Below are 22064 nucleotides of genomic sequence, written 5' to 3'. Positions count from 1 at the left end.
TTGGCCTCGCGCCGAATTTTGGAGAGAACTGGATCAGGCCCTGAGAGACTTGACTACAGAGACAGACCAAGAGCTTCAGTGTTCGACTTTGGAGCTCTGCGTCCCACCTACCGCCACGCCCTCCGTCTGCCTCTGTCTCTCACGCAGACCCTGTCGCCCCTTCCCTTCCTTCGATCTGAGCGGCGAGGTCTGAACCGGGGCATCACCCACAATCTGTTTATCACTGACCATCTCCGCGACTCAAGCCAGTCTCGCCAATTGCAGAATCGTTGGTCCACGATCCCACATCTGCCCTTCCATCAGCAACCCCGTAGATTTTCCCACCATGTCCTACAATCCTTATGGAGGTGCGTCAATCTTCGAACCCCCAAGCGATCTATTGCTCACTCATCTCTGCAGCAGGAAACCCGTATGGGCCGCCTCCGACTTATGGTGGCTTCCCGGGGTCCAATGGCGCCCCAGGCATGGCTCCTCCACCTGGTCTAGGTTCGGAATACAATGCTCTGATACCAAGATGCTCTGCTAACCCGTCTTCAGGCCCTCCGCCAGGCATGTCTTCCGCTCCGGGAATGGCACCACCTCCCGGTGTCCAGCAGTCCAACAATGCCCAAGCTAACCGACAAAGCGGCCTGCCGCCTAACTTCCAAGCTCCCGCGAACCTCCCAAATATCAACTTCAGTGCACCCGTCATTCGTCTTGGTACTATAGGTGGCAAGCCAGGCGGCCCTGATGTCGGCAGAAAAGATAGCAATACTCCGAGCGGCGGACGACAAGGATTGGGTATGGACCGCGGGTACGATCAGTCCCGCGCTGCCGCACGCGAGCACATGCAGTCCCTGGTCCCGCCGACCAACGAGGAGAAGTTGAGAACATTATTCATCCATAAAATTCCTGAAGGCGTAAGAGGCGACGAAGGCATCGAGTCCATCCTCAATTCTGTCGGAAAACTTCGGAGATGGGACGTCGCTACTTCAGTGCTTTCTGACGGCAAAGGAGCAAAGTTTGGCTTCGCGCAGTACGAGGATGCCGATTCCTTTGCAACCGCTTGCGATCTGCTTCAAGACATCGAGGTCCCCCTGAAGCGACAAACCCCATCCGACAGTGTATCATCGGAAGGCGACTCTTTCGATGGAGTTGAAATGGTCAAGCTCCAAGTCGCCATTGACCCGAACTCTCTCAAGTACATCGAATCTTACAAAGAAGGCAGAGGCGATGATAGTAGTGCCGAATCTCGGACAAAGACTGCCAAGGATACTCTGAAGCAAGTCATCCGGGACCTAGTGTATCCAAAATCCGCAAGCACAGCCGACGGCGAAGGCGATGTGTCAATGAGCAACTCCGGAGAGAACGTCGAGGTTGTCAATATCCCTCTGGCTCAAGATGATGAGCTTGCAGATATCCCTGCGGAGATGAGAGAGGTTGTCGCCGCAGAGATCGCAGCATTCAGAGAACGCAGCAACAAGCGAGATCTGGAGCGTCTCAAACGTGAGGAAGAGATGGAGGAGATGGAGCGGAACCGCAATGGACCCTCACGGTTATCACGGCTGGATTCTCCGCCGCCTTCCAACACCAACAATATTCCTGTTGGACCTCGTGGGATGCACAACGCGCCGTCGGGCCCCAGAGGACAGAATGGGTCCCGCGCGACATCCTTCGTGAACGGAGGTATTTCGAATGCCGAATTGTCTATCAACCGCGAAGACGAAGATACGGAGGCCGACGACGAGGAGATCTACCAGCGGGAGCTCTCGAAGCAAAAGTCAGAGGAAGAAAAGATGTATCTTGAGGCGGAGCGAAAATGGGTCAACAGAGAGCGTTCCCGTGCTGCAGCCTTGGAGAGAGAAAAGGACCGTGAATTGCAGGATGAGGAGACGCTGGAGAGACGCGTACAAGAGCAGCTTGAACGGGAAAAGGCCTGGGATGACGAAAGAGAAGCGTCTAGGAAGAACCACTTGTACTACCGCGACCATGCGGGCTGGGTCAAGAAGCGACAAATCGAACGAGCCGACGAACAAGCCAGGGACGAGGCAGATCGGAGGGCTGAAGAGGACGAGCGCCGGAGAGAGGCTGCAGACATGGAGAGGGCGCGCGGCATGGCCGACTCCTTCCTTGACCAACAAGCCCATGAGATGGAGCAGCGACAACAAGCAGCCGCGTCCGCACCAGCGCCCTTCAAGTTGTCGCTGGGTGCTGCGGCTCAGCGCGCACAAGCCCAGCGCGTGGCTCCTCAACGACGGACTGTTGCTGAGGTGGAGGGCCTTCTTGACGACGAGGAACAAGACAGCACAACGAGAAGACAGCTTATCCCCATCCAGTTCGAGCCTACGACTGCGGCGGACAAGATGACCGAGGAGGAGATTAGCAAGGCTGTTCGTGCTCTTGCCCAGGAAATCCCGTCGGAGAAAGACGGCCTATGGAACTGGGCTGTGCAGTGGGACTTCTTGGACGATGCCATCATCCGCGACAAGCTCCGTCCGTTTGTCGAGAAGAAAATTGTCGAGTATCTAGGCGTACAAGAGGAGATGCTTGTCGAGGTCGTGGAGGAGCATCTTCGGAAGCACGGGAAGCCTTCCGAGCTGGTGGAAGAGCTTGCAGCGGTACGTATACCATGCCCCTCTCTTCTCTTTGTAGGGTCTCTAACACTTACCGCAGGCATTGGATGACGAGGCAGAGGATATGGTCAAAAAGTTATGGCGCATGGTCATCTTCTTCACGGAAAGTGAGAAGCGTGGATATCCAGCATAGTCTAGGCAGTCCCTATTGTATTTTATCGACATTCCGGCGGCAGCACCATTAGCTGCGCTCTTCGAGGAGGGCGGAAGAATCATCTCAGCAAAGTGCTGCTCCTTGGCCACAAGTGCGGAAAGAAATGTGAGCGAGGCCGTAAAGGCAACTACTCCCCCGAGTTCACGGACATCAGGGAACTCACTCTATTTACTAGAATATTCGAAGTGGTGAAACCATCCATGGTCTCTAATCCAGAACCTCTGCTTTATCGAGTGAGATGATTAGGAAGAGAAGCCGTAGGCCATGAACGTACGTGTCATTCGTCATTAAACTATTGATCCTTCTTTAGGTCTTTCGTCACTGTCTACTTTGGAATCAACAGGCATTTCGGTCTTCCAGAGAGATCCGAATACGCCTCCTAGAACCATTGCGATACCAGAGTACAACTACAAGCCAGTCAGTTCAAGGGTTCGAAAATCTTAGTCGAGGACTCTTGGTGTCCTTACCTCAAAGCTCAATGCGTGAGGTGACGAGAGTAAGGGAATCGTCGAGGCTGACAGGAAACCCAAACTCTGGGCATAATTCTTGGCAATGGTGCTCGATACACGGACCGCCCAAGAGACGAGAAACCCTCCCATGGCTTGCAGCAGAACGAAATCCCAGACCAGCGTCGTGTAGCCAAGGAAAAAACCTTTGGCGCTAAAGTCTGACTGCCACAAGAAGCCGCCGAGTGCACATAAACAGCCGTATGCCGCCAGCTGAGCGTTGCGAACCATGAAAGTACGATCTGAGGACTTCAGGACAGCTTCCATATAGACACCAGCGAAAGCGCTACAGCAACCAGCCATCAGCATGGCGACAATTCCGAAGGCCCTATCTTTGCCTGCGTCACTGCTGTTGACATCGCTCAATGACGACGGTAGAGAACCGACCTGTACCATGACTATTCCTGCTGCCATGATAACCAGGCACAGCCATTGATGAGGGTGCAGTGTCTGTTTCAGGAGGGTTTTGCTGAAGATAGGTGTTAGGATGAGCTTGACTTGCGACAGCATCAGGTACGGCAGAATGCTGAGGTGGTAAGCCCCAAAACTCTGGCTGGTGGCCGAGAGCGTGTACAGGAAAGCCGGTATGGCAGCATTGTCATGGCCGCTCCGCACGTAATCTAAAAACCCGGAAGCAACTGCCGAGCGGTCTTCAGTATTGTTGTAAGCCCAAGCAGTACCGCCGAGGGAGATGAACAACTTCAAAGCCTCGGAAAGGACAACAGCACTGAGAGGCTCATACCGAGCGGAATTGTCCTGCGGGCGGCTCTGCACCTTGTGCTGCAACTAATTACCGATCCCCATCAGTCATATTCTAGTTGTCCATGATTGAACTGCAAGTTAGGCGCAGTCAAAGGCTGTCAACTCACCAATATGCTGGCCGCATTTTGACAGACGAGCTCCAAACGTTCTGTCAGATCTTGTCCTCGCGAAAAGGCAATGGGGTATGGAAACTTACCATCGCAAGAACAACGCCAGCCGTGATTCGAGCGTATCGGCGACGCGCAAAGTTGTTTGGCGCCATAGCACCAGTATCCTCCGTTTCTTCGAATACTCGATGATCTTGTGCGTTTTCCACCGTGATTGTGGCCATTCTGCTGTTCTTCATTTGGATACTGGTAGCAACTTTTCCTACCGCGTTCACCGCGCCGGAACCACTATCCGAAAGTTGCGGTAGCTCAGGGACATAGTGGGGGCTGACCCTTTCGTGTTGTTGACTCGTTGATCAGTGATTCATATCGACTCACTCTCCACTTCATAACTTTAAGCCAGGGGGATCCATCCCAAGCCAAAATAGCGATAGTCAAGCCACCCAAGAAAGGGAATTGCCAGTTGGGCAATATTCGGTACCGGGGAGCTGGGACTGACGTTAACAATCGATACAATACTTTTGATGGATTCAACATCGACCCAATCAAGCCCTCAGCCACGAGAAGGCTATATTCTTGTTCAAAAACCACGTTTCTTCCGAACCACAATGGCCCAAAACACTGACAGTGACTGTCCTGACGGCTTGGCCTCGGCTCCGGGCACTCCGCGTCAACGTTAGATTTGCGCTAGTAACCACCCTTGTCGGGCCCCAAGAACCCCCAAGAGACTAAGACTGTCATTCATCCCTAAATGGGTGCGCGTCCCACCCGTCTGACATTTGGGCCATTGGATACGAGGTCTTTCGCGCCAGGAAGCCCTGCCTCAACCGTAGTGCTTCACGGTGAAGATTTACTTTTCCGAGGTCAGCGGGAAATCGTCCCTCATGCCGTTAGCCTCCTTTCTTGAAGAGGAGGGGCATCGCTGCAGCCTGCACCAGGCTCAAGTAAGGAGGGTGGTATCCTAGGCCATGGAACTGTTCCTTTGGCGCAGGTTAAGGTTTTCGTAACTTTTCCCCTGATTCAACTTCTCTGTTCATGGACGTTGATTGAGAAACGGTAATCAAATCCCTATCTGAGTCTCTATCCTTCCGTGGTATCAAGTGGGCTGTCAACTCAATCCATCTTCCACCTCGTCGTCGATCATGTTCATATCGACGAAGCGCGCCGTTGCGCTGACTTGCGGCATTTTTGTCTTCGTTCTTTTGACGGGCTATCAGTCGATCAAGTACAATTTCATACCAAACCCTCTACAAAATGTCCTAAAGAATGGCACATTCAATAGCTCGGGCTCGCTTGCAGAGCTGAAGCCATTCTGGACTACCGAACAGCTAGAACCTCGATTTGCCTATGTTCAGTATGCGACGGACATTCACTACCTGTGTAATGCAGTATGTCTGCCCCATGGCTTTCTAGGTGGCGGCGTGATACACGGGTGACCTTTTGCTAATGCGAGACAATTAGGTGATTAACTTCAATCGCCTGCACCGCTTCGGCGCAAAACACGACCAGGTCCTGATCTTTCCCAAAACTTGGGTGGAAGGGGATTCAAAGGAGGCCAAAGCTATCAAGACCATCCAAAAGGCTCTACCGGACCTCGTCCTGCGGCCCTTTGGTCTCCTCACAACACACAAGGGAGAGGCAACATGGTCCAAGAGCCTGACCAAGTTCCACGCCTTCGATCTTACAGATTACACACGAGTGTTAGCCTTCGATTCCGACTCGCAGGTCTTGAACAACATGGATCACTATTTTCTGGCCCCAATGGCAGCCGTCGCCGTCCCCCGCGCCTACTGGCTGAACGAGAAGGATACGCCCGTCGTCAAGCAAGTCCTTGGCTCCCATGTCATGCTCATCGAGCCCAATAAGTCGCGGTATGACAAGATTGTGAGCGAGGCGCTCAAGTCCGGGGATTTCGACATGGAGGTCATGAATCACATGTTCAAGGACTCGGCCATGATCCTCCCGCATCGTCGACTTGCACTTTTAACCGGCGAATTCCGAGCCAAGGAGCACCAGAAATACCTTGCGCCCGACGACGACGAGGAATGGAACGCCATGGCCGAGGTATCAAGAGCCTATCTGGTCCACTTCAGCGATTGGCCGTTGCCAAAGCCGTGGCTCTCCCGTTCGGATGCGCAATGGAAAGCTGCCTTGCCGGACTGCCCCGAAGACGAAGAAGACAAGCCTGATCGACCCCGGTGCGCTGATCGGGTTATGTGGGAAGGATTTTATGAAGATTACGAAAGTGACAAGAAGAAATACTGCAAGTCTTGGTTATGATCGCGGCACACATACCGGTACAGAGTATCATCATTCAGAAACTTGCGTCTCAGCCGAGTTATAAACGATCCCGTGTGTTTCGGCCAAGGACGACAACGACGACGATTAAACGCCTCGGAAAACCCCTCAGAGCTACCTTAGAGCGCTCTTAGCCATGGCATATAATCCACTCGTGAAGCATTGCTAGCGGGCGGGCGGCGGCATCCGGTCCTTCCGACTTATCCGGCACATACGGCGCAGAAGCGGCTCGGGCATGCCGAGCTCCGTGATCACTTACTATCAGAGGCTCCACGACGGGCGAAAGTGTGGTCAACTAGGCCGTGCCAGCCAGCTCTCACAGTCTTTCCCCCTGATGGTCGGAGAACAAGAGGAAACAGGCATGTCGGCTTGCCAGATATTGCGAGGATATATGCCCACACTTGGCATTCCATTCCAGCTGGCAAACGTTGCTCGTAGGCTCCAATTTGCCAATTTGGCTGCTATTAGGACTTCTTCCAGCAAAACACGGCAAACATTGTAATCCGTCAGGATGCCGCGAGAGTCTAAGCGGTGGATGCGCCGACGGGAGCTCCTAGCAAGGATTTGTCTCCTGAGAAAGCTGAAATAAGTGGTCTTGGCAGGAAAATAGAAACCCTCAATAGATATAGAAAAACATAAGTGACTATTTTTTCCACATCCAAGCGAGCATCGTTCGCGTACTCCTGTGCTCATCGTCCGAGGCGTGCCGCGATGCCCTGATATGCGATCTTCAGACACCATGTTGTATTCAGCGTCACTTAATGCCGGTACATGAGCTTTCTCGAACATCTGCCTCTTTTAAGATATTTAGGCATTGCGCTACGCCCCAGACCTCTGTCATCAGACTCTCTTCTACCGTTTTACACGATACCATGTCGACAATCAAAAGTTCTGCATGGCTTGACAGCTCGACGTCTTATTCGGCTTTATGGTGCTCTTTCGACCGTGTCTCTATTGGAACCGATAATTGCCAAGTCCTAGTTGGAGTCCGTATGATTGAGAGAGGAATTCCATGAACAGTCCGTTTTCTCTGGCAAACTGCATTATTATTCCCTTAGCCGGTATTCAGGGATCTTCCCATCGGAGCCTAAGTTTGGATTGCAAACCTCAGAACTTACCGGAAAAGGTTGGACGTACTGAGGGAACGATGATAGCTATGAAACCAATACCAAGTTCTAGGCTGACCTAAAGGTTAATTGTAATGTCGAGCGCTCCGAATGTGATGTGATTGTAGGTCGTATGATCGCAGCTGTTATGAAGTAGAAAGCACAGCACACAAGACTGATGATGAGTATCCTTTCTGGGCATTCGCATCATTCCAAAACTGGAATCGGCAAACTCGAAATTGGTATGCCAGTCATCACATCTGAAAATATGTCACTAAGTTAGGAGGTACTGATCAACAAATAACTCTAACAGTCTGAAGAATGCGTAACTAGGAAGTTCAGGGTTTTATAGAGGCGTCGATCATTGTGGGAAAGGTCGTACAGTCTCAGGTAGTTGGTACGGTACACAAGTTGAGACTGTTGTTTGATGCGAGTGAACTCAAAATCCGGATTCACTCGGTGAGTTTGCGAGAGTCTCAAATATGGAATAATGAAAACAAGCTTCGTCTTCTAACTCACTTCAGCTTGCTATATGGGGGTTGATTTCTCAGACTTAAAGACCAAGGCTAGGGAAACCCTCTTGACAGCCACGACATAATGATGGACGGGAGTATATGAGTTTGTGAGTCAATATTCTATAGCTAAGGAGAATATCGGTGAAGTGACAGGGTAGAGGCTTTGAGCTCTGTTTAGTAAGACTTCACGAAGCTGATCCACTCGAAGATTTCTCGTATCAATTCCGGCTCAGTCTTTCTCTGCTCCCCTCAGAACCCCTACAACATATGGAAGGCTAAAAGTTGTCGGACTTCTCAATCCAACTAAGCCCACTCATTGAGTAAACGCTTAGTTGCAAGTAGGGTTGTAGGTAATAGCGGGGTCATATGACACGCAGCGGTTATTGCCGCAGATGGGAATATAGTTGCAGCTGGTCAACGAGCCACAGCAGTCGTCGTTGCATCTGGCATAGAGTCCTGTGCATCTCTCTACAATTTCATAGCTTGATTAGGGACAGATATACAACACGAAGGGCGCCGTGTATTTACTAACTTTCAATGGCAAAGAGTGCACCGGCGTCAGCGTTGAGGGAGGATGGCACTGCAGCAGCCAGAGAGGCAAGGCCGAAAATGGCGATTTTCAGAGTTGCATGCATCTTGATTGAAAAGTGTCTTGGTCGTAAAGAGTGTTGGAGGTGTCGAACTGAGGGTAAGTAATTTGTCAATTATTGTCTGATGAGGGAAATCATGCATGATGGTCAAAGGCGTCAAGGCTAGTCTTTATAAAGACTGCCGAAAGGCTGTAAAGTGTCGGAGTAGATACAGTCATTCGTATTGTTTGTATCGCTTCGTACGTCGTACAATGTTAATGTTCTCCCTCTGGAACCCACATAGTAAGGTTTTGCGGTCATCCGCGGGATGGATTATTGATATTCAGTTTTCCCGGAAATTGCAGATATTATCTCGGCTAGTCAGATGTATACAAGAAGAGGCTTCGGTTGTGGTCAGTTGCGTGGGTCGCCCATACAATAGAGTGCTCACTCCTCTCCCCATACTACTCTACATCTGCAGTGTCCTCCAGAACATAGCTCGCCCAGCCGCGGATATGGTGCTTGGGGTAATTATGCAGAGTCATCCCGCCGGTTTATGGGGACGCTAAGGGTCGGAGGTGATTAAGTAAACGGATACTCCGCACTGTTTACTTTCAAGTGTGTTTAAAATGGACTATTCATGTGGAGATGTTTGCTATTTAAGGGCATCGCAATAGGCGCAGACTTGTCACCCATGCGCATGCCTCCTTTCTCCTACAGGTTTTTAAAAGCCCATTCTTTATGCGTTTTGATTGCAAAGCAACTGAGAGGAAAGGCCAGGAAAAGCGGGAGTCAAGACCCAATCTAAAGCTGGAACAAGCGTATGTCAATTGTCGAGACACGATGGGAACTTGGGAGGTGGGCCGAAGGCTTTGGCTATGGACTTGCGCAACATGCCTTTGTCTCCCAATCTTGCCAATATCGATTGAGAGAATTCATATTTTGTCAAAGCCAGTCTAAATTCCATCGCCATTGAGCGTCATCAGATAGAACATGCCACGATCCTCACGGAATTCGAAGTTGAAACACTTGCAGCCCAACCTTTGGATGACGATCCCACGTCTGTTTCAATTTCGAGGACTCGAGTGGTTTAATTATCCGAAGTAAGACAGAGAAATCGGGAGATGAAAGAAGCCCGGGGGCCGACCAGATTAACACAACTTGTAGAATCCAAACAATCGGCTCGTCGCGACGCGATCTAAGCCGGCGTGCACACACACGGTTTCGGTACCGGAGCGGCGATCGCAGAGAACAGCAGAGTTTCAGAAGTCTGGTCAGCTGTGTTGATGAGTCAGTGAAACATAGTTATCCGGCGAGATCCGGCTCCAACTCACAACAGCGCAAATTGCGGCATGTCGCACTGGTCTGGAGGAGAGAGGAACAATCCTCGGACTGGGATCCAAGCTAGGGATGCCATTTGCTGAGAATCTCCACACGCGGCTGCGTTTTGCAGCGTCTCGCAGAAAAAGAATTGAAGAATCCGTAGGCTCTGTCGTTGAATTTGAGCCGTCCGAGTAGTTTTTGGTTCCCGGGAAGGCAGCAAATATGGCCTTGATTCCACCGGTTAACGCCGTCCTATCGGCCGTGTGGGGACCCGAGAGGTGTCCGAAGTCGCATGGCGCCGATGGCGCAATATGTCGCCATACCTGAGCCCCAGTGCCGGGCGAGCCTGCATCCTCTTATCGGCAATTTTTGTTTCCCTGTCAAAGAGCTCTTCCTCAGATGCCCATTGACTGACTGATATGGGAAAGGGAAAACATTGGGTATGATGCCAGGCTTGATTGGCCAATACACGGCGTTGCCTTCCTCCCCAAGGCATGGGAAACTCCGAGTGCCACGCCGGACGCATGGCATGGTTGTCCACTGCGGATCTGAAAAGGTTCATCCCGGCTGCATCAGAGTTTTGAAGAGCCGATGACACCTTCCTTTTCTTCCATCTGCTGGCTTGCGGCTCTGTGATTCTCTCCTCCACACAACCAAATCGATCAGCATGACGCGCTCAAAGACATTACAAAGTGGTGAAGGAACACAGAGGGTAGTTGACGAGAGGTCGCCTTTGTTGTCGAGTACTCGACGGGGGTCGAGTTCGTCAGGTGAGAGCTCTTTGACTTCCTCGTCGTCTAGCGCATACTCGGACGGCCAATACCTTCCATGGCATCTCACACGGCCGTCAGAAGTCGTCGATTCGAGCGTCGATGTCGAACAAGTAGCACCCGTTGCAACCGCCAGCGATGATGCAAAGCTACAAGCCAGAAAGACCTCGACTTGGGCAGTTGTCAAGATCGTGTCTATCCTGCTGGTTGGAACTTTTACTGCGAACGCCGATGGCTCTTTGGTGATGGCAACGCACCCAACGATTGCCTCTGAATTTGATGATCTCGAAAACTCCAGTTGGCTCTTCGTATCTTTCGCGTTGGCAGGAGCGGCAACTCAGACTTTGGTTCGTCATCCTTCCCTACCTATTTCAAGTGAGTCCATTCACTAATACGGCGGAAAGTATGGCAAGCTCAGTGACATTTACGGGCGGCGTGCCCTCCTCATGGTGGCTTATACCTTGTTTTCCGTTGGATGGTAGGTTTGATCAAGGTTATCCGTATGATTGTCAACTGACTGTTCACAGCGCAATGGTCGGCGTCGGTCGCACAATGTGGCAAGTCGTGCTTGGACGGGTCATTTCAGGATCTGGTGGCTCAGCATTGAACGTCCTCGGGCTGCTCTTGGTGACAGGTAAAATACGATAGAGGACCCTTGATGGAAGGACTGAGCTAACCTTGATAGATCTCGTCCCACTCCGTGACGTGGCTGCGTGGCAAGCAGGTATCAACCTGGCCGCAACAGTAGGACGAAGCCTTGGTGGACCTGTGGGAGGTTGGCTAGCCGATACCATTGGATGGCGATGGTCTTTCCTCGGCCAGGCACCCATTTTCCTACTTGCTGTCTTGCTGTGTTGGTTTTTCCTGCCAAAAGGCAAGCAAGTGGGCAAGAGTGATGAAGGTGTTGAAGCAAGCGGCAAGTCCATCAACGGCAAAAAGGGCTCTCTAGCGAGGATCGACTTTCTTGGCGCTGCTTTATTGGCACTCTTCATCTTGACCTTTCTCCTCCCGATTGAGATTGGAGGTACCAAGATACCTTGGAGCCACCCGCTCATCTTCGTTCTATTTGGCGTAGCTGTCGTGTTTGGTGGACTCTTTGCCGCCGTTGAGGAGTGGTGGGCTAAAGAGCCAATCTTTCCCCTGGAACTGTTGAAGCATCGCGACATTATCTTGACGTACGTCATTAGCGGTGGGCAAGTCGCAGCTCAACTCGGCCTTATGTTCTCCGTCCCGCTCTATTTCCAGGTGACACAGCGTGTCTCTAACACTGTTGCTGGAATACATCTCTTCCCCGCCGTCTTTGGGAATGCCATCGGTGGCGTCCTTGCTGGATATCTGGTCAGAAAGTTTGTCAATCCTGAAGATGCAAATTGTTTGGAGCGACATGCTGACTTGCACAGAACTGGTCGTTACAAATCTCTATTGATAATTGCGACTATCGCTTCGATGTTCTCCTACTCGCTTTTGCTGCTTCGGTGGCATGGAGATACAAATGCTTGGGAGTCGCTTTACATCGTACCTGGTGGGTTTGGGGCTGGCCTGGTACAGTCGGCGGGTTTCATCAGCATTCAAGCCGCAGCCAACCCCAAGCACAAGGCCGCAGTGACGTCGGGAATGTTTTTGACATTCCAAATCGGCATGATCCTCGGCCTGTCATGTGTTAGTGCCGTCATGATGGAAACGATGAGATGGCGGCTAGACGCATTGCTGGAAGGCATGGACCTCAGCGCAGTTGTGCGAAAGCAGGTAAGCAGAGAGGCCAGTCGATGATTCTCTCAAGCCGTCGCGGACACTCACATGAATTGGGGTAGATTATCGCAAAAGCGACATCGAGTGTTGACTACATCGATCATGCGGATGAAAAGGTTTCAGCAGCCATCGTGCAGGCGTACGTCGAAGGTTTGGGATTTAGCCACGGTTTCTCACTCATCTCATCAGCGCTGGCACTAATCGCGGCTATTTTCGTAAGAGAGCATAAGTTGTGATGTAGAGCATTGGCGGAGCATCGATTGCTCATGTAGAGCCATGAAATCTCCTGGTCTGCGTACCTAGAGAGTCAAGGTAGACTCTGGCGACATTGTATGTTGGTATAGAATTCGAGTAGAAGAGAGGAAGAGCTGGGTTTGAAATGACATTGGATCCTGTGAGGATGCAACTCCAGGTGCACAGTTGACTAGAAGCTTTTACACCATGTCCCAACACTGTGTGTCCCTTGATAAGTGGGCCGTGCACGACACGTTTTTGTGGCCGGAGTATCTCGGTGAATTCTTAGCGGCACCTCGTCTCATCAAACAACCGCCGCGGCAGCATTGAGGAAGACCTTTTTTACCAGAATATAACCAGCCATACCGTCTTCCAAGTACCTAACCAGTGAAGAAGGAACCGGCGATACTCCTACAAAAGTTTGAAATTCAGAGGAAGCACTGCAGTCTACATCAGTTCAGCCACTGATACCTGAGGCCCCTTCGTTTGCCATTCCGACCTCGCCGTTGCCTCATCACCACTACCTCCAGGTGCTGTTATAACTACCGACATCATCATACCAGAATTTCTCCCTCAGGACATATGATATTCGTTACGTATAGAAATCCGCAATCATGCCGCCCAGGCGTTTGCGTCTCGACTTCTCCGCCGCTGAGCTACACGCCTTGGGGATAACACCCGACATGGACCCTCGCACGTTAGTAGAAGTGCTCCAGAGACTCCACCAGAGACTACAAACCAGCGTCCAAGAGGCTTCAGTACAACCACGGGAAGAGCAAAAGAATCCCTGCGATAACTGCCTTGACCGCTATCACAAGACGAAACATTGCCCGTTACCCTGCGGCCACTGCGGCCAGGCATGGCACAACGTCGCCGCCTGCACTAGCTCCAAGCGCAATCGTTGCCGCTGCAGCCCCTTTCCCCAACGACACCTCGCCAAGCAATGCCCCAAAATGTGTACGCCGGGCGAATGTCCCACCTTTCATATGGGCGATGGGATCACAGCCATGATGTGCAAAGCCCGCTGCTGCATGTGTGGTATCCCGGACCATGCCGGTCGCGATTGTCACCTCAAGAAGTGCCGCTGCGGAGGGCAGCACTTGACAGTCGACCACATGCCTATGGATCGACAGTGCGTCGTGGTGAGCTGCCCGCGATGGTTCTGTGCCAAGCATTGCCAGGCCTGCGAGGCCGAGCTGGAGAAGCTCAACGATGAGGTATGCCAGAGCTGCGGCTCCAAGCAGGAGATTCGTCCATCTGTGCCGCGGTCGCACCAATGGGCGAGTCCTGATTTTGAATATGTGGATGCAGCGTTGGCATGGGGCAATAGCAAGTATGGCAAGGCTATATTTGGTAAAGATGTCGCATTTTGAAATCAGCATTAGGAGGAAATCCCGGGCGCCAAAGAAGCACAACGTGGCTTCCGATAGAGAGCCTCAAGTTGTCACGATCAGCATTCCAAGCACAGTTTATGACTTCGCTGCGCTTGGATAGTGGAGCTATACAACCTATTAGGCTACATATATCATCGAATAGACCCTTGGTATTACTAAACTCGAAGATCTCGAGCTGGAAACTACCTTTGCAAATCTAGACCCGAGGTAATGTTGGGGTCCTGTCAAGAATGCCGCATGTATGGTGGATGGTATCACGCGACGAAATCATCCTTTCAACTCCCCGCCAAAAAGCAGACCTGCCCAGATGTGTGTAAAGAACCTAGCAAAACGCCCTCCATGACCATTAAAGTACTCTCTTTCAGTCATCCTCCCAGCCGCATCCATCGTCATCCACCTCGACCTTGGTGCCAAGAGCCTCCCTGCCTTGGCGAATCATCTCCTTGAGCCTCTGGTTGAAATCATTAATCCTCGCATCGGTGTCATGTTCATCTTTGATTCGTCTGGCTGCCAACTTCTTGGCTTCCACGTCGAGCCGAGGGCTCGCGCGGATGGAGTCCACCCCGAATTCCTTGAGTTTACCGCGAGGTGATGCTGCTGAGGCACTGCTATTGGAGCGGCGATGCGAGCGTATAGGTGGGCTCATTAAAGATTGTGCCGGTGACGGAATGGCACTCTGACGCCGGGCCGAGACGGTCGTCTTCGCGAACGGGTTCGGGCTCGAGCCGGCAGACTGCATTGGAAGTGGGATTCGGCTCGGCGAGGGCCCGGTCAAGGTCCTCGGCGGCTCCGGAGACCTCACACTAGCGAAGCTTGCTGGTTCCTGATATGACAGTGGTGCGGTGTCCGGAGCATTGTATTCGTGGCTAGCCGTAGATTGGCGGCGGTTGTGGATCGGGATCGAGCTGAGACGAGGCTTGGGAACACTAATCCTTCGGCCTGTGACTAGGGAAGGGCGCATGTTGCGGGATGCTGGTCGCATCGATGCCCTCGAAACTGGCCTATTGCCTGGCGCTGACTCGTCCACCACAACCCAGTTTCGCAACTCATCATGATTCCCAGCACTCGTCTGTCGGCGTTTTACGGCGGGTCGCGAAGGTGTGGCCTCGACCTCGACCCTAACCTCGGGTTCGGGGTTCAGGGCTTGGTCTGGCTCCCGGGCATACGATGTGAAGAGGGGCTGAGGGAAACCTCCGGGCGGCGTGGTATCTCCAACGGGGGTATCCAAGTTTTGGGGACTTTGCTGTTGTCTCCATTCGTATTTTTCGTTGAACTTCTCGGATGGTTCTAGCTGGGGCGCAGACAAAGCTGATGTAGCAGCTGAAGAGGGACGGATGCTCTGGCCATCAATGGTATAAGCCTTGCCACCCCCAGCAGAGAAGCCAATGAAGGCCCCAGCCTTGCAGAATTCCCAGACTTTGCCTACGACCCCACCAATAGTGTTGAACGCAAAGCGACTCCAGCCGCCGGTGACTGGATGGCTAGGCTGGACCAGTACAGTCGGCTGGCCTGGAATAGGCGATTCCATCTCTTCGTGTGGTCGTTTTGATCCCAAGGCTCTTCGGTAATCGCCGTCTGAGTACATGCTCTCATCCAAGTTACCGTTGTCGTAAGGCGTGTTGACGCCGGCACCAGGTGTCTCGAGCTGGCCAGCCAGCGTGTATCGGGCTTCTCGGATCGGTAAAGGTGTCTCGTGTTTAGGGAGTTCGCTCGAGCTGTCTAGATTCATGTTGCCATCGTTCCATTCATTCAACGGAGTAGCTTCGCGGGAGGCATTGTTGCGCCGTTTCCTTTTTGCCTGAGCTGAAGGTGTATTTGCTTCGGCGTGGTAGCTATTTGCTCTGGCGAAACAGTAGGAAGAACCGGCGGAGGGGGAAGTGGGTGGTCGGAAGACGCCAGGGTGAACTCCGGCGGGTTGTGCGTCAAAGTAGGTACCGGGCATTCGGTACTGGGATGTGAAGGCCATGGTGCAGGTCGGTACAGGCGGCGGAGGCCAGGGCGACGGAACAAGGGATCTCGAAGGGCTCACGGGTGAGGCAGGGTAAGGAGTTGCGGGAACCACGGCAAGGGGTCGGGCGGAAGCGGTGACTGTTGTGGTGTTTGTGTGGTGATTCACAATGTCGCAAAGCCTAAACGAAAGCTCATGATCGATCCGGAAGCTAAATCCCAGGCCTGAGTCTCGGGTGTCGGGTGGTGTGCAGAAGACGAGTCGTGGTGCGCTGGCTCGTTGGTTGTTCGTCGTGCAACAGGCCGTGCGATGGCTGGCAGCAGGCGAGCGCTGTCAGATGGGGGAAGGAAGCGCTCGAAGATGAAGCGAAGAAGGATTCCCGTGTTGACAATGCGCGCGTGCTTACTCGGCCTATGCGTTGATGTGTCGGCAGGCAGCTGTGGTCGGGTTGGAGAAGAGCGGCGCGGTCAAGTTGGTTTTTGGGGGGGTCCCTGGGGCGAAATAGGTTGGGTGACCTGGAAAGTAGCAAGGAACAGCTATGGGCAACCAACAAGCTCGGTCCTGGAGTTGGGGAGAGCTTCGAGTGCCGGCAACAGCCGTTGATGATGAGTGTCTTGATTGGATGTCGAGCGTGTGTCGGTTGGTTGGTCTAGACCCTGAGAAAAAGTGATGGCGCTCAGGGTGACGTCGAGTTTGTCATGCGCTTCTTTGGAAGAACGCAAGGGAAAGAAAGGTACTAAGGGAATAGGTAGGTACCGAGAGTCTGGAGATGTGCTGTATGAGGTAGAAATGGTTCGCCTGTACTTAGGTACGGATACTCAGTATCGGAATGAAAACCAACGTCGATCGATGCAGATGGTAAAAAGAAAAGAAGACGCGATGAAGGGAAGGCACACCGACAACACAATAATTGTACGGAGTATCGGCCTGAATGTATGCGTATCCGCCGCCAGTCCCTGAATCAAAAGTCGACACTAAAACTCAGACGAGGCGAAGAGGGATGGGAGGTTGGCAAGGAAGGATGTTGGGCAAGGGGGTTTATCGAGGTGCACCCGTTTTTTCTTTCTTAATACAGTGAGCCTAACAGTATAGCTGCATATCGTGTCATCTTGTTCCGTTCGCTTTGCCTTTCCGCACCACCCGGTGATGCACGTCTGTCAGTGTCAAGCTGACATTAAAATTAATATTTCTCAGGGTCTCGCGACGGCTCCTTCAAGGTTCCCTGCACTGTACCTTTCCCCCGGAAAATCCCAGGGGAGGGAAAAAAAGCCAGCCTCTTTTTTTTTTTTTTTTTTGTTAAGCGAAAGGACTTGTAGCTGTCTCAAAGAAGGAAGGCGCCATCGGTTGCTGGGGTGGTTGATCATCTGAAGGTCCAAGCGCGTGGCTCAGCAAGAATGTAAACAGAGGGGCAGCACAACGGGGCGGTGACCCAGGGCCTGCCGTCGGTATCGGGAAGTACTCACACCCGGGAACCTCACGCGTGACGCGCATACTCCTTAATTCATATTGATAAAATCATCATCGTTGGCCTAGCTTTTCTCTAAGATCTAGGTATTATCTATCATATGCTACATGCAACACCATGTAATGCAAGCAACTTGTGCCAGGACCCGTAACTCGATTTTCCCTCCGCGATTTCAGAGTCTGACCTTCGCAACGTAATGGCGTCTAGGTTCAGGGTGGCCAACACCGCTGGCAGGTTTCACAGTCCCACGTATCTGTACTTAAGTACGGAACCACTGTGCATAGCGCTCATCAATCATCTATTCGGCGCGTGCATCATTTGCGCTCGTAGTAATCATCTTGCTGCTGTCGCCGGTCTTCCTGGACGCCGCCTTCGATACCATCCTCGCCGTGGACGTGCTGCTGAGTGCCCCAGAAATGTTCGCGCTCCTTGAGCAGAGCGTCCGCCCATTCCTTGGTCTCGGGTAATGTGAACTTGGTCGCGACGTATGCGAATTCGCCCAAGTCAAGCTTGCCCTGGCCGCGCTTCTCATACTCCATCATCTGGAGAAGCAGCTCCATCTTGTCCAGATCGTGTACGTAGTGGCTGTTGAGGGTCTGGGAGTCCTCGTACTCTTGCCAGATCTCGCGAATCTCGGCACCTGGGATACCGCCGTAGACACTGCCAAGAAGGTTCTTGGTAATAAAGTCCATCGTCTCCGCCTCACGTCTGTTCTTCTCGGGCTTCGCCACGCCATCGACGGGTGTGATGTCTCCAACCAGAGACTCGGCCATGTCGTGTATCAGGCACATCTTCATGCATCGCGCGAGATCGAGACGGGGCGCAAGGGCAGGCGGGGCGAGCATTGATAAAAGGGACATGCGGTACATGTGGTCAGCGATAGATTCTCCTCTGTCAAGGCCCTTGCGTTAGCGAACATCGACATCTGTATACCTTGCGATGATTTGCGACGTGGGGTACCAACCTCGCGATGCCAAAACGGCGCCAACCCTCCCGCTTGGTTGTCTTGAGGCGCTCAATCAGATGGAAGTAAGGGAGCGGTGAGCCGGCGTCCGCAGGTCCTGCAGTGCCTGGAGAAATTTCAAGAGCCTTCTCGACGGTCCATGTTCCTTCAACTTTGGGGGTTTCGACGTGACCCAAATCTACGCAAAGGGTCAGCAAAGGATGGCAAGAGGACAGCCGCGTAGGCCCAGTGAACCTACTCTTGATGTCCACCTCGCCATTGGTGCTGGAGGCACTTTTGTTGCTGTGGGGAGCTGCGGAAGACATGATTGTGAAATCGCTCGGAGATGTGAAAGGAGCTCTATTGTATGTCTGTTCTCGTTTCGCGGAGGACGATTGCGACAGAATAGCTTTCTCCTGGAGCGGGGCAAAACACGCAGAGTGCAGGGAGAGAGTTGGTGGACGAAGCAAGGCAATTATCGCGGGGTCCGTTGCTGGCGCTAAAGTGACGGACTGAGCCCAATGCAAGATGACTGGTACTGGCGTGAAAGGACAAGAAGCGAAGAGAGACCGAAGGAACAGGTCTGACTGATATCAGGAAATGGAATGCAAAAGTTGGGAAAGCGCAACGGAGGGAAACAGAGAAAAAAACAGATGGCTAAAGCGCAGAAAGGGGCCTCTCCGTTCCTGCCTGAGTTTGCTTGTCTTTCGTCTTCCAAGGAAGGGACATCCCAGCTTTGATGTCACCACCGTCACAGGCAACTAGCTACCTACCTACCTTACCTTACTTGTAGGTACGACTGCAAGCAACCGGCCGCCGCCTGCCTTATCGGCTCTTTCGCACTCACAACCTGACAGACGGCTGGCGGCCCCGACCGAAATGGAAAGGAGCCAATCCGTCCACCTGCCCTTCCATGGAGCCCGGCCCCACCCACATTCTGCAACCATTCAGCGGCCCGCCATTTGCGATCCTTCCTTGACTGGCTTCCCATCTCAAGTTTCCAGAAAGACAAACATAAATGATGCACGACATCTTCAATATGCGCAAAACCACTGCTTCGGCATCATGCTTTACCCTGGTCGAATGCTAGCCATGCACTTCGTGTGGGCGACCGTCACTGTTATTCAAGCTGTACTGGATTACCTGTTTCTCCCAAGCTACTCAAACTACAAATTCACCTACAGATCATAGTCCGGAATATCAATCGTACTGTTTGCTTCCAATGCATCCTTGATTGCTTGGCAAACAATCAGTGCACCAAGACCTGCCTGCGGCGAGCAGCTAGCTGACTCTTTGCCATGGATTACACGACAGAAATGCGCAAGCTGCAGCTCAAACGGAACCCCATCTTCTACCGCCAGCTTCTCTCTCGCCATCTCCGAATGCCACGACTTATTCGTGCCCTTGTATGACCATATCGACAAGTCAGGTACGCTGAGTGATCCCTCGGAGCCAAATATCTGGTAAAAGTTCTGTCCCGTCTTGGGGATAAGAGGGTTCTCGCCTGTTCCCGCCTCAAAGTTGTAGGGTGATGGCACGTTGTCTGAGATAAGGAATGTCCCGACAACGCCTGATTTGAATCGAATCGTGAGCGCCGCACCTTCTTCGGCTTCATGACCTCTCTGCGAAGTCGTTTTTTCCGCATGGACTCTTGTAATCGGCCCGAAGAGATGATGAAGCAGGTCGATTTCGTGGATTGCATTGATCAAGACAACTCCTCCATCCTTTCCCTGCCTCCATTCGGTGGGAGCCTCGAAGTAATCGCCCGGCTTGTAGGTGGTCCAGAGTCCGTTAATGGCAATGATCTTGCCTAGAGCTCCCGAATCGAGTACCTTTTTTGTACTGATGATGTAGGGATTGAAACGTCGATGATGGCCCACGAGTGTCTTGACCTCAGTGGTTTGGAGATGACTCAGTAGCTCGGTGCCACTCGGGATATCAGAGCTGATGGGCTTTTCGACGAGCACATGGACGCCTCCCGAGGAAAGCTGTTTCGAAACGGCGACGTGCGTGTGGTTTGGGGTGCAAACGATTGCAGCTTGAGGCACATGTTCCGATTGCAAAAGGTCGCTGACTGATGTGAAGTGTGCTACATTCAACTCAGCTGCTAGTTGAGCCCCAGCGGGCGCGGGATCGACCACTGCAACAAGCTCTGCATCGGGGCTCTGAACGACTGTCCTAGCATGTCTCGGACCAATCAGACCGGTGCCGATAATGGCAAAAGAGATTATGCCTTGGTGGCTCGTCATGTCTGGACAACTGGTGATTGGTAAGGACTTCGAATATCCTACTCGCAAGTATGAAATGCGCACGATGCGAAGTCAAGTGGGCAAGGACGGAGACTTGGGTAGTGCTTCGAGTCAGAATTCACTCAATGACCGGACGCAGGAGCCTTGCTCCACCCTAATTGTACGCTGAAATGGAGCAAACCTCAGTCTCTATATATCAGAGTCCGCGACATTGAATATCCGGCTTGACACAAGAGCGGAACTGCGTTTACCCTGCGTCGGATATAAGTCCAGCTGAATTTCCAACTCCTGGCATACGGCAAAGATATCATGCGTGGGCGCCGAGAATGATTTCAGGCGTGCGGACAGGTGCTGGTACGAAAATCAGCTGGGCCCCATCCCCCGCATAGCGGACCTAAGCGTGGGATGGCTGAACCCCGCATTCCCTGGCCCATCGCGGGGGAGGACTTATGACAAGGCCGAAATCGGTCGTGACTCGTGATGAAGACCCAATTACCTGCGTCGATTCATCTACCAAATGCTCTACCTGAATTCGTCACGACGGAAGTCGGCGGCTTCAATAACTTCGGACACCAACGCCGCAGCTCCTTTTGGCCCCTCAAATTTACCCAGCGCCGTTTTGGCAAGTTGTATTCACAAATGGCTGATTCCCGTGTTAGAGGGCAAGAATAGGTAGACATGATGGATGTTGTGGCTCTTTCCAGCTCAATATGTTGAGAATGAATAGTTTTAGTTTCAGGATGAAAACCTCACAAGACGTGATACTGCGAATAGGGAAGTTAAGACTAAAGCGACTACCGAGAAGAGTCTGGCAAGAATAGAAGGGAAGCATGTTCCAATCGCGGGCCGTGCAAATCTTACGAGTATCAAGACAAGCACCAGAGCCTTCAACGAGGTACCTTAAGCAGCATTTGAACCAACTGTGGGCGGAGAAGTTACTTAGGATGCGGGGTCAACGGGAAGCGCTCCAACGGGGAGAGATCACCCGGCCTGGGTCCTGTCATGAGATCGACACTAAAATCCCCATCAGTGCCCGTCATGACCGAATGCTTTGTGACTCGAGTGACATGGTAGTGCTGTCAATGATACACTTCCTTGGGCCTTGTATGCATCGCGCGTCCCAGGATGCGCCCATACTTTCTCTCTCCCAAAGTCCTCTGATCTCCTCGAACGGTTCGGCTCGATAACATCCGAAGTTGTTAGGCAAGGTTTAGATTTGCTGGCTTCTCAGTTCCAGCTCGTGGACGACATATTAAGGGACAAAGTTTAGGCCGATGCCTTCAAATGACATTGCCAAGCTTGGAAAGCTTACTCTGTTATCGAGAGTAAATTAGACTGTACATACAATTGGAGTCCCCCT

The 22064-nt window shown here is 52.3% G+C and overlaps 10 protein-coding genes across 10 annotated transcripts; 4 read left to right on the top strand and 6 right to left on the bottom strand.

The window, feature by feature from the left end:
* Positions 1-325: 325 nt before the first annotated feature.
* On the top strand, positions 326-2745 carry CABS01_09724 (uncharacterized protein; the record flags this gene model as incomplete). Its single annotated transcript, XM_060543081.1, has 3 exons — positions 326-347; positions 403-2597; positions 2653-2745. The coding sequence occupies 3 exons, from the start codon at positions 326-328 to the stop codon at positions 2743-2745; spliced, it is 2310 nt and encodes a 769-aa protein (XP_060399779.1).
* Positions 2746-3053: 308 nt separating this feature from the next.
* Positions 3054-4365, bottom strand: CABS01_09723 (UDP-galactose transporter; the record flags this gene model as incomplete). Its single annotated transcript, XM_060543080.1, has 4 exons — positions 3054-3173; positions 3234-4058; positions 4142-4171; positions 4231-4365. The coding sequence occupies 4 exons, from the start codon at positions 4363-4365 to the stop codon at positions 3054-3056; spliced, it is 1110 nt and encodes a 369-aa protein (XP_060399778.1).
* Positions 4366-5283: 918 nt separating this feature from the next.
* On the top strand, positions 5284-6421 carry CABS01_09722 (glucose N-acetyltransferase; the record flags this gene model as incomplete). Its single annotated transcript, XM_060543079.1, has 2 exons — positions 5284-5529; positions 5603-6421. The coding sequence occupies 2 exons, from the start codon at positions 5284-5286 to the stop codon at positions 6419-6421; spliced, it is 1065 nt and encodes a 354-aa protein (XP_060399777.1).
* Positions 6422-8388: 1967 nt separating this feature from the next.
* CABS01_09721 (uncharacterized protein) lies at positions 8389-8695 on the bottom strand (the record flags this gene model as incomplete). The annotated part of the gene is made up of 2 exons (XM_060543078.1): positions 8389-8528; positions 8593-8695. 2 exons carry the CDS (start codon positions 8693-8695, stop codon positions 8389-8391), a joined length of 243 nt encoding a protein of 80 aa, XP_060399776.1.
* A 1924-nt stretch (positions 8696-10619) lies between these two features.
* CABS01_09720 (major facilitator superfamily transporter) lies at positions 10620-12707 on the top strand (the record flags this gene model as incomplete). The annotated part of the gene is made up of 5 exons (XM_060543077.1): positions 10620-11069; positions 11127-11200; positions 11250-11356; positions 11408-12468; positions 12534-12707. The coding sequence occupies 5 exons, from the start codon at positions 10620-10622 to the stop codon at positions 12705-12707; spliced, it is 1866 nt and encodes a 621-aa protein (XP_060399775.1).
* Positions 12708-13319: 612 nt separating this feature from the next.
* On the top strand, positions 13320-14078 carry CABS01_09719 (uncharacterized protein; the record flags this gene model as incomplete). The annotated part of the gene is made up of 1 exon (XM_060543076.1): positions 13320-14078. The coding sequence occupies one exon, from the start codon at positions 13320-13322 to the stop codon at positions 14076-14078; it is 759 nt and encodes a 252-aa protein (XP_060399774.1).
* A 382-nt stretch (positions 14079-14460) lies between these two features.
* Positions 14461-16065, bottom strand: CABS01_09718 (uncharacterized protein; the record flags this gene model as incomplete). The annotated part of the gene is made up of 1 exon (XM_060543075.1): positions 14461-16065. The coding sequence occupies one exon, from the start codon at positions 16063-16065 to the stop codon at positions 14461-14463; it is 1605 nt and encodes a 534-aa protein (XP_060399773.1).
* Positions 16066-17343: 1278 nt separating this feature from the next.
* On the bottom strand, positions 17344-17538 carry CABS01_09717 (uncharacterized protein; the record flags this gene model as incomplete). Its single annotated transcript, XM_060543074.1, has 1 exon — positions 17344-17538. The coding sequence occupies one exon, from the start codon at positions 17536-17538 to the stop codon at positions 17344-17346; it is 195 nt and encodes a 64-aa protein (XP_060399772.1).
* A 288-nt stretch (positions 17539-17826) lies between these two features.
* CABS01_09716 (HD domain-containing protein) lies at positions 17827-19042 on the bottom strand (the record flags this gene model as incomplete). The annotated part of the gene is made up of 3 exons (XM_060543073.1): positions 17827-18403; positions 18477-18654; positions 18715-19042. Coding segments are annotated over 3 exons (1083 nt in total), but the record flags the coding sequence as incomplete, so codon positions are not given.
* Positions 19043-19633: 591 nt separating this feature from the next.
* On the bottom strand, positions 19634-20704 carry CABS01_09715 (uncharacterized protein; the record flags this gene model as incomplete). The annotated part of the gene is made up of 1 exon (XM_060543072.1): positions 19634-20704. One exon carries the CDS (start codon positions 20702-20704, stop codon positions 19634-19636), a length of 1071 nt encoding a protein of 356 aa, XP_060399770.1.
* Positions 20705-22064: the final 1360 nt, after the last annotated feature.

The sequence above is a fragment of the Colletotrichum abscissum genome (assembly GCF_030869225.1).
Source record: "Colletotrichum abscissum strain IMI 504890 chromosome Unknown Scaffold_24.1, whole genome shotgun sequence".
NCBI lineage: Eukaryota > Fungi > Ascomycota > Sordariomycetes > Glomerellales > Glomerellaceae > Colletotrichum > Colletotrichum abscissum.
This window is presented reverse-complemented; position numbering and strand designations above follow the sequence as displayed.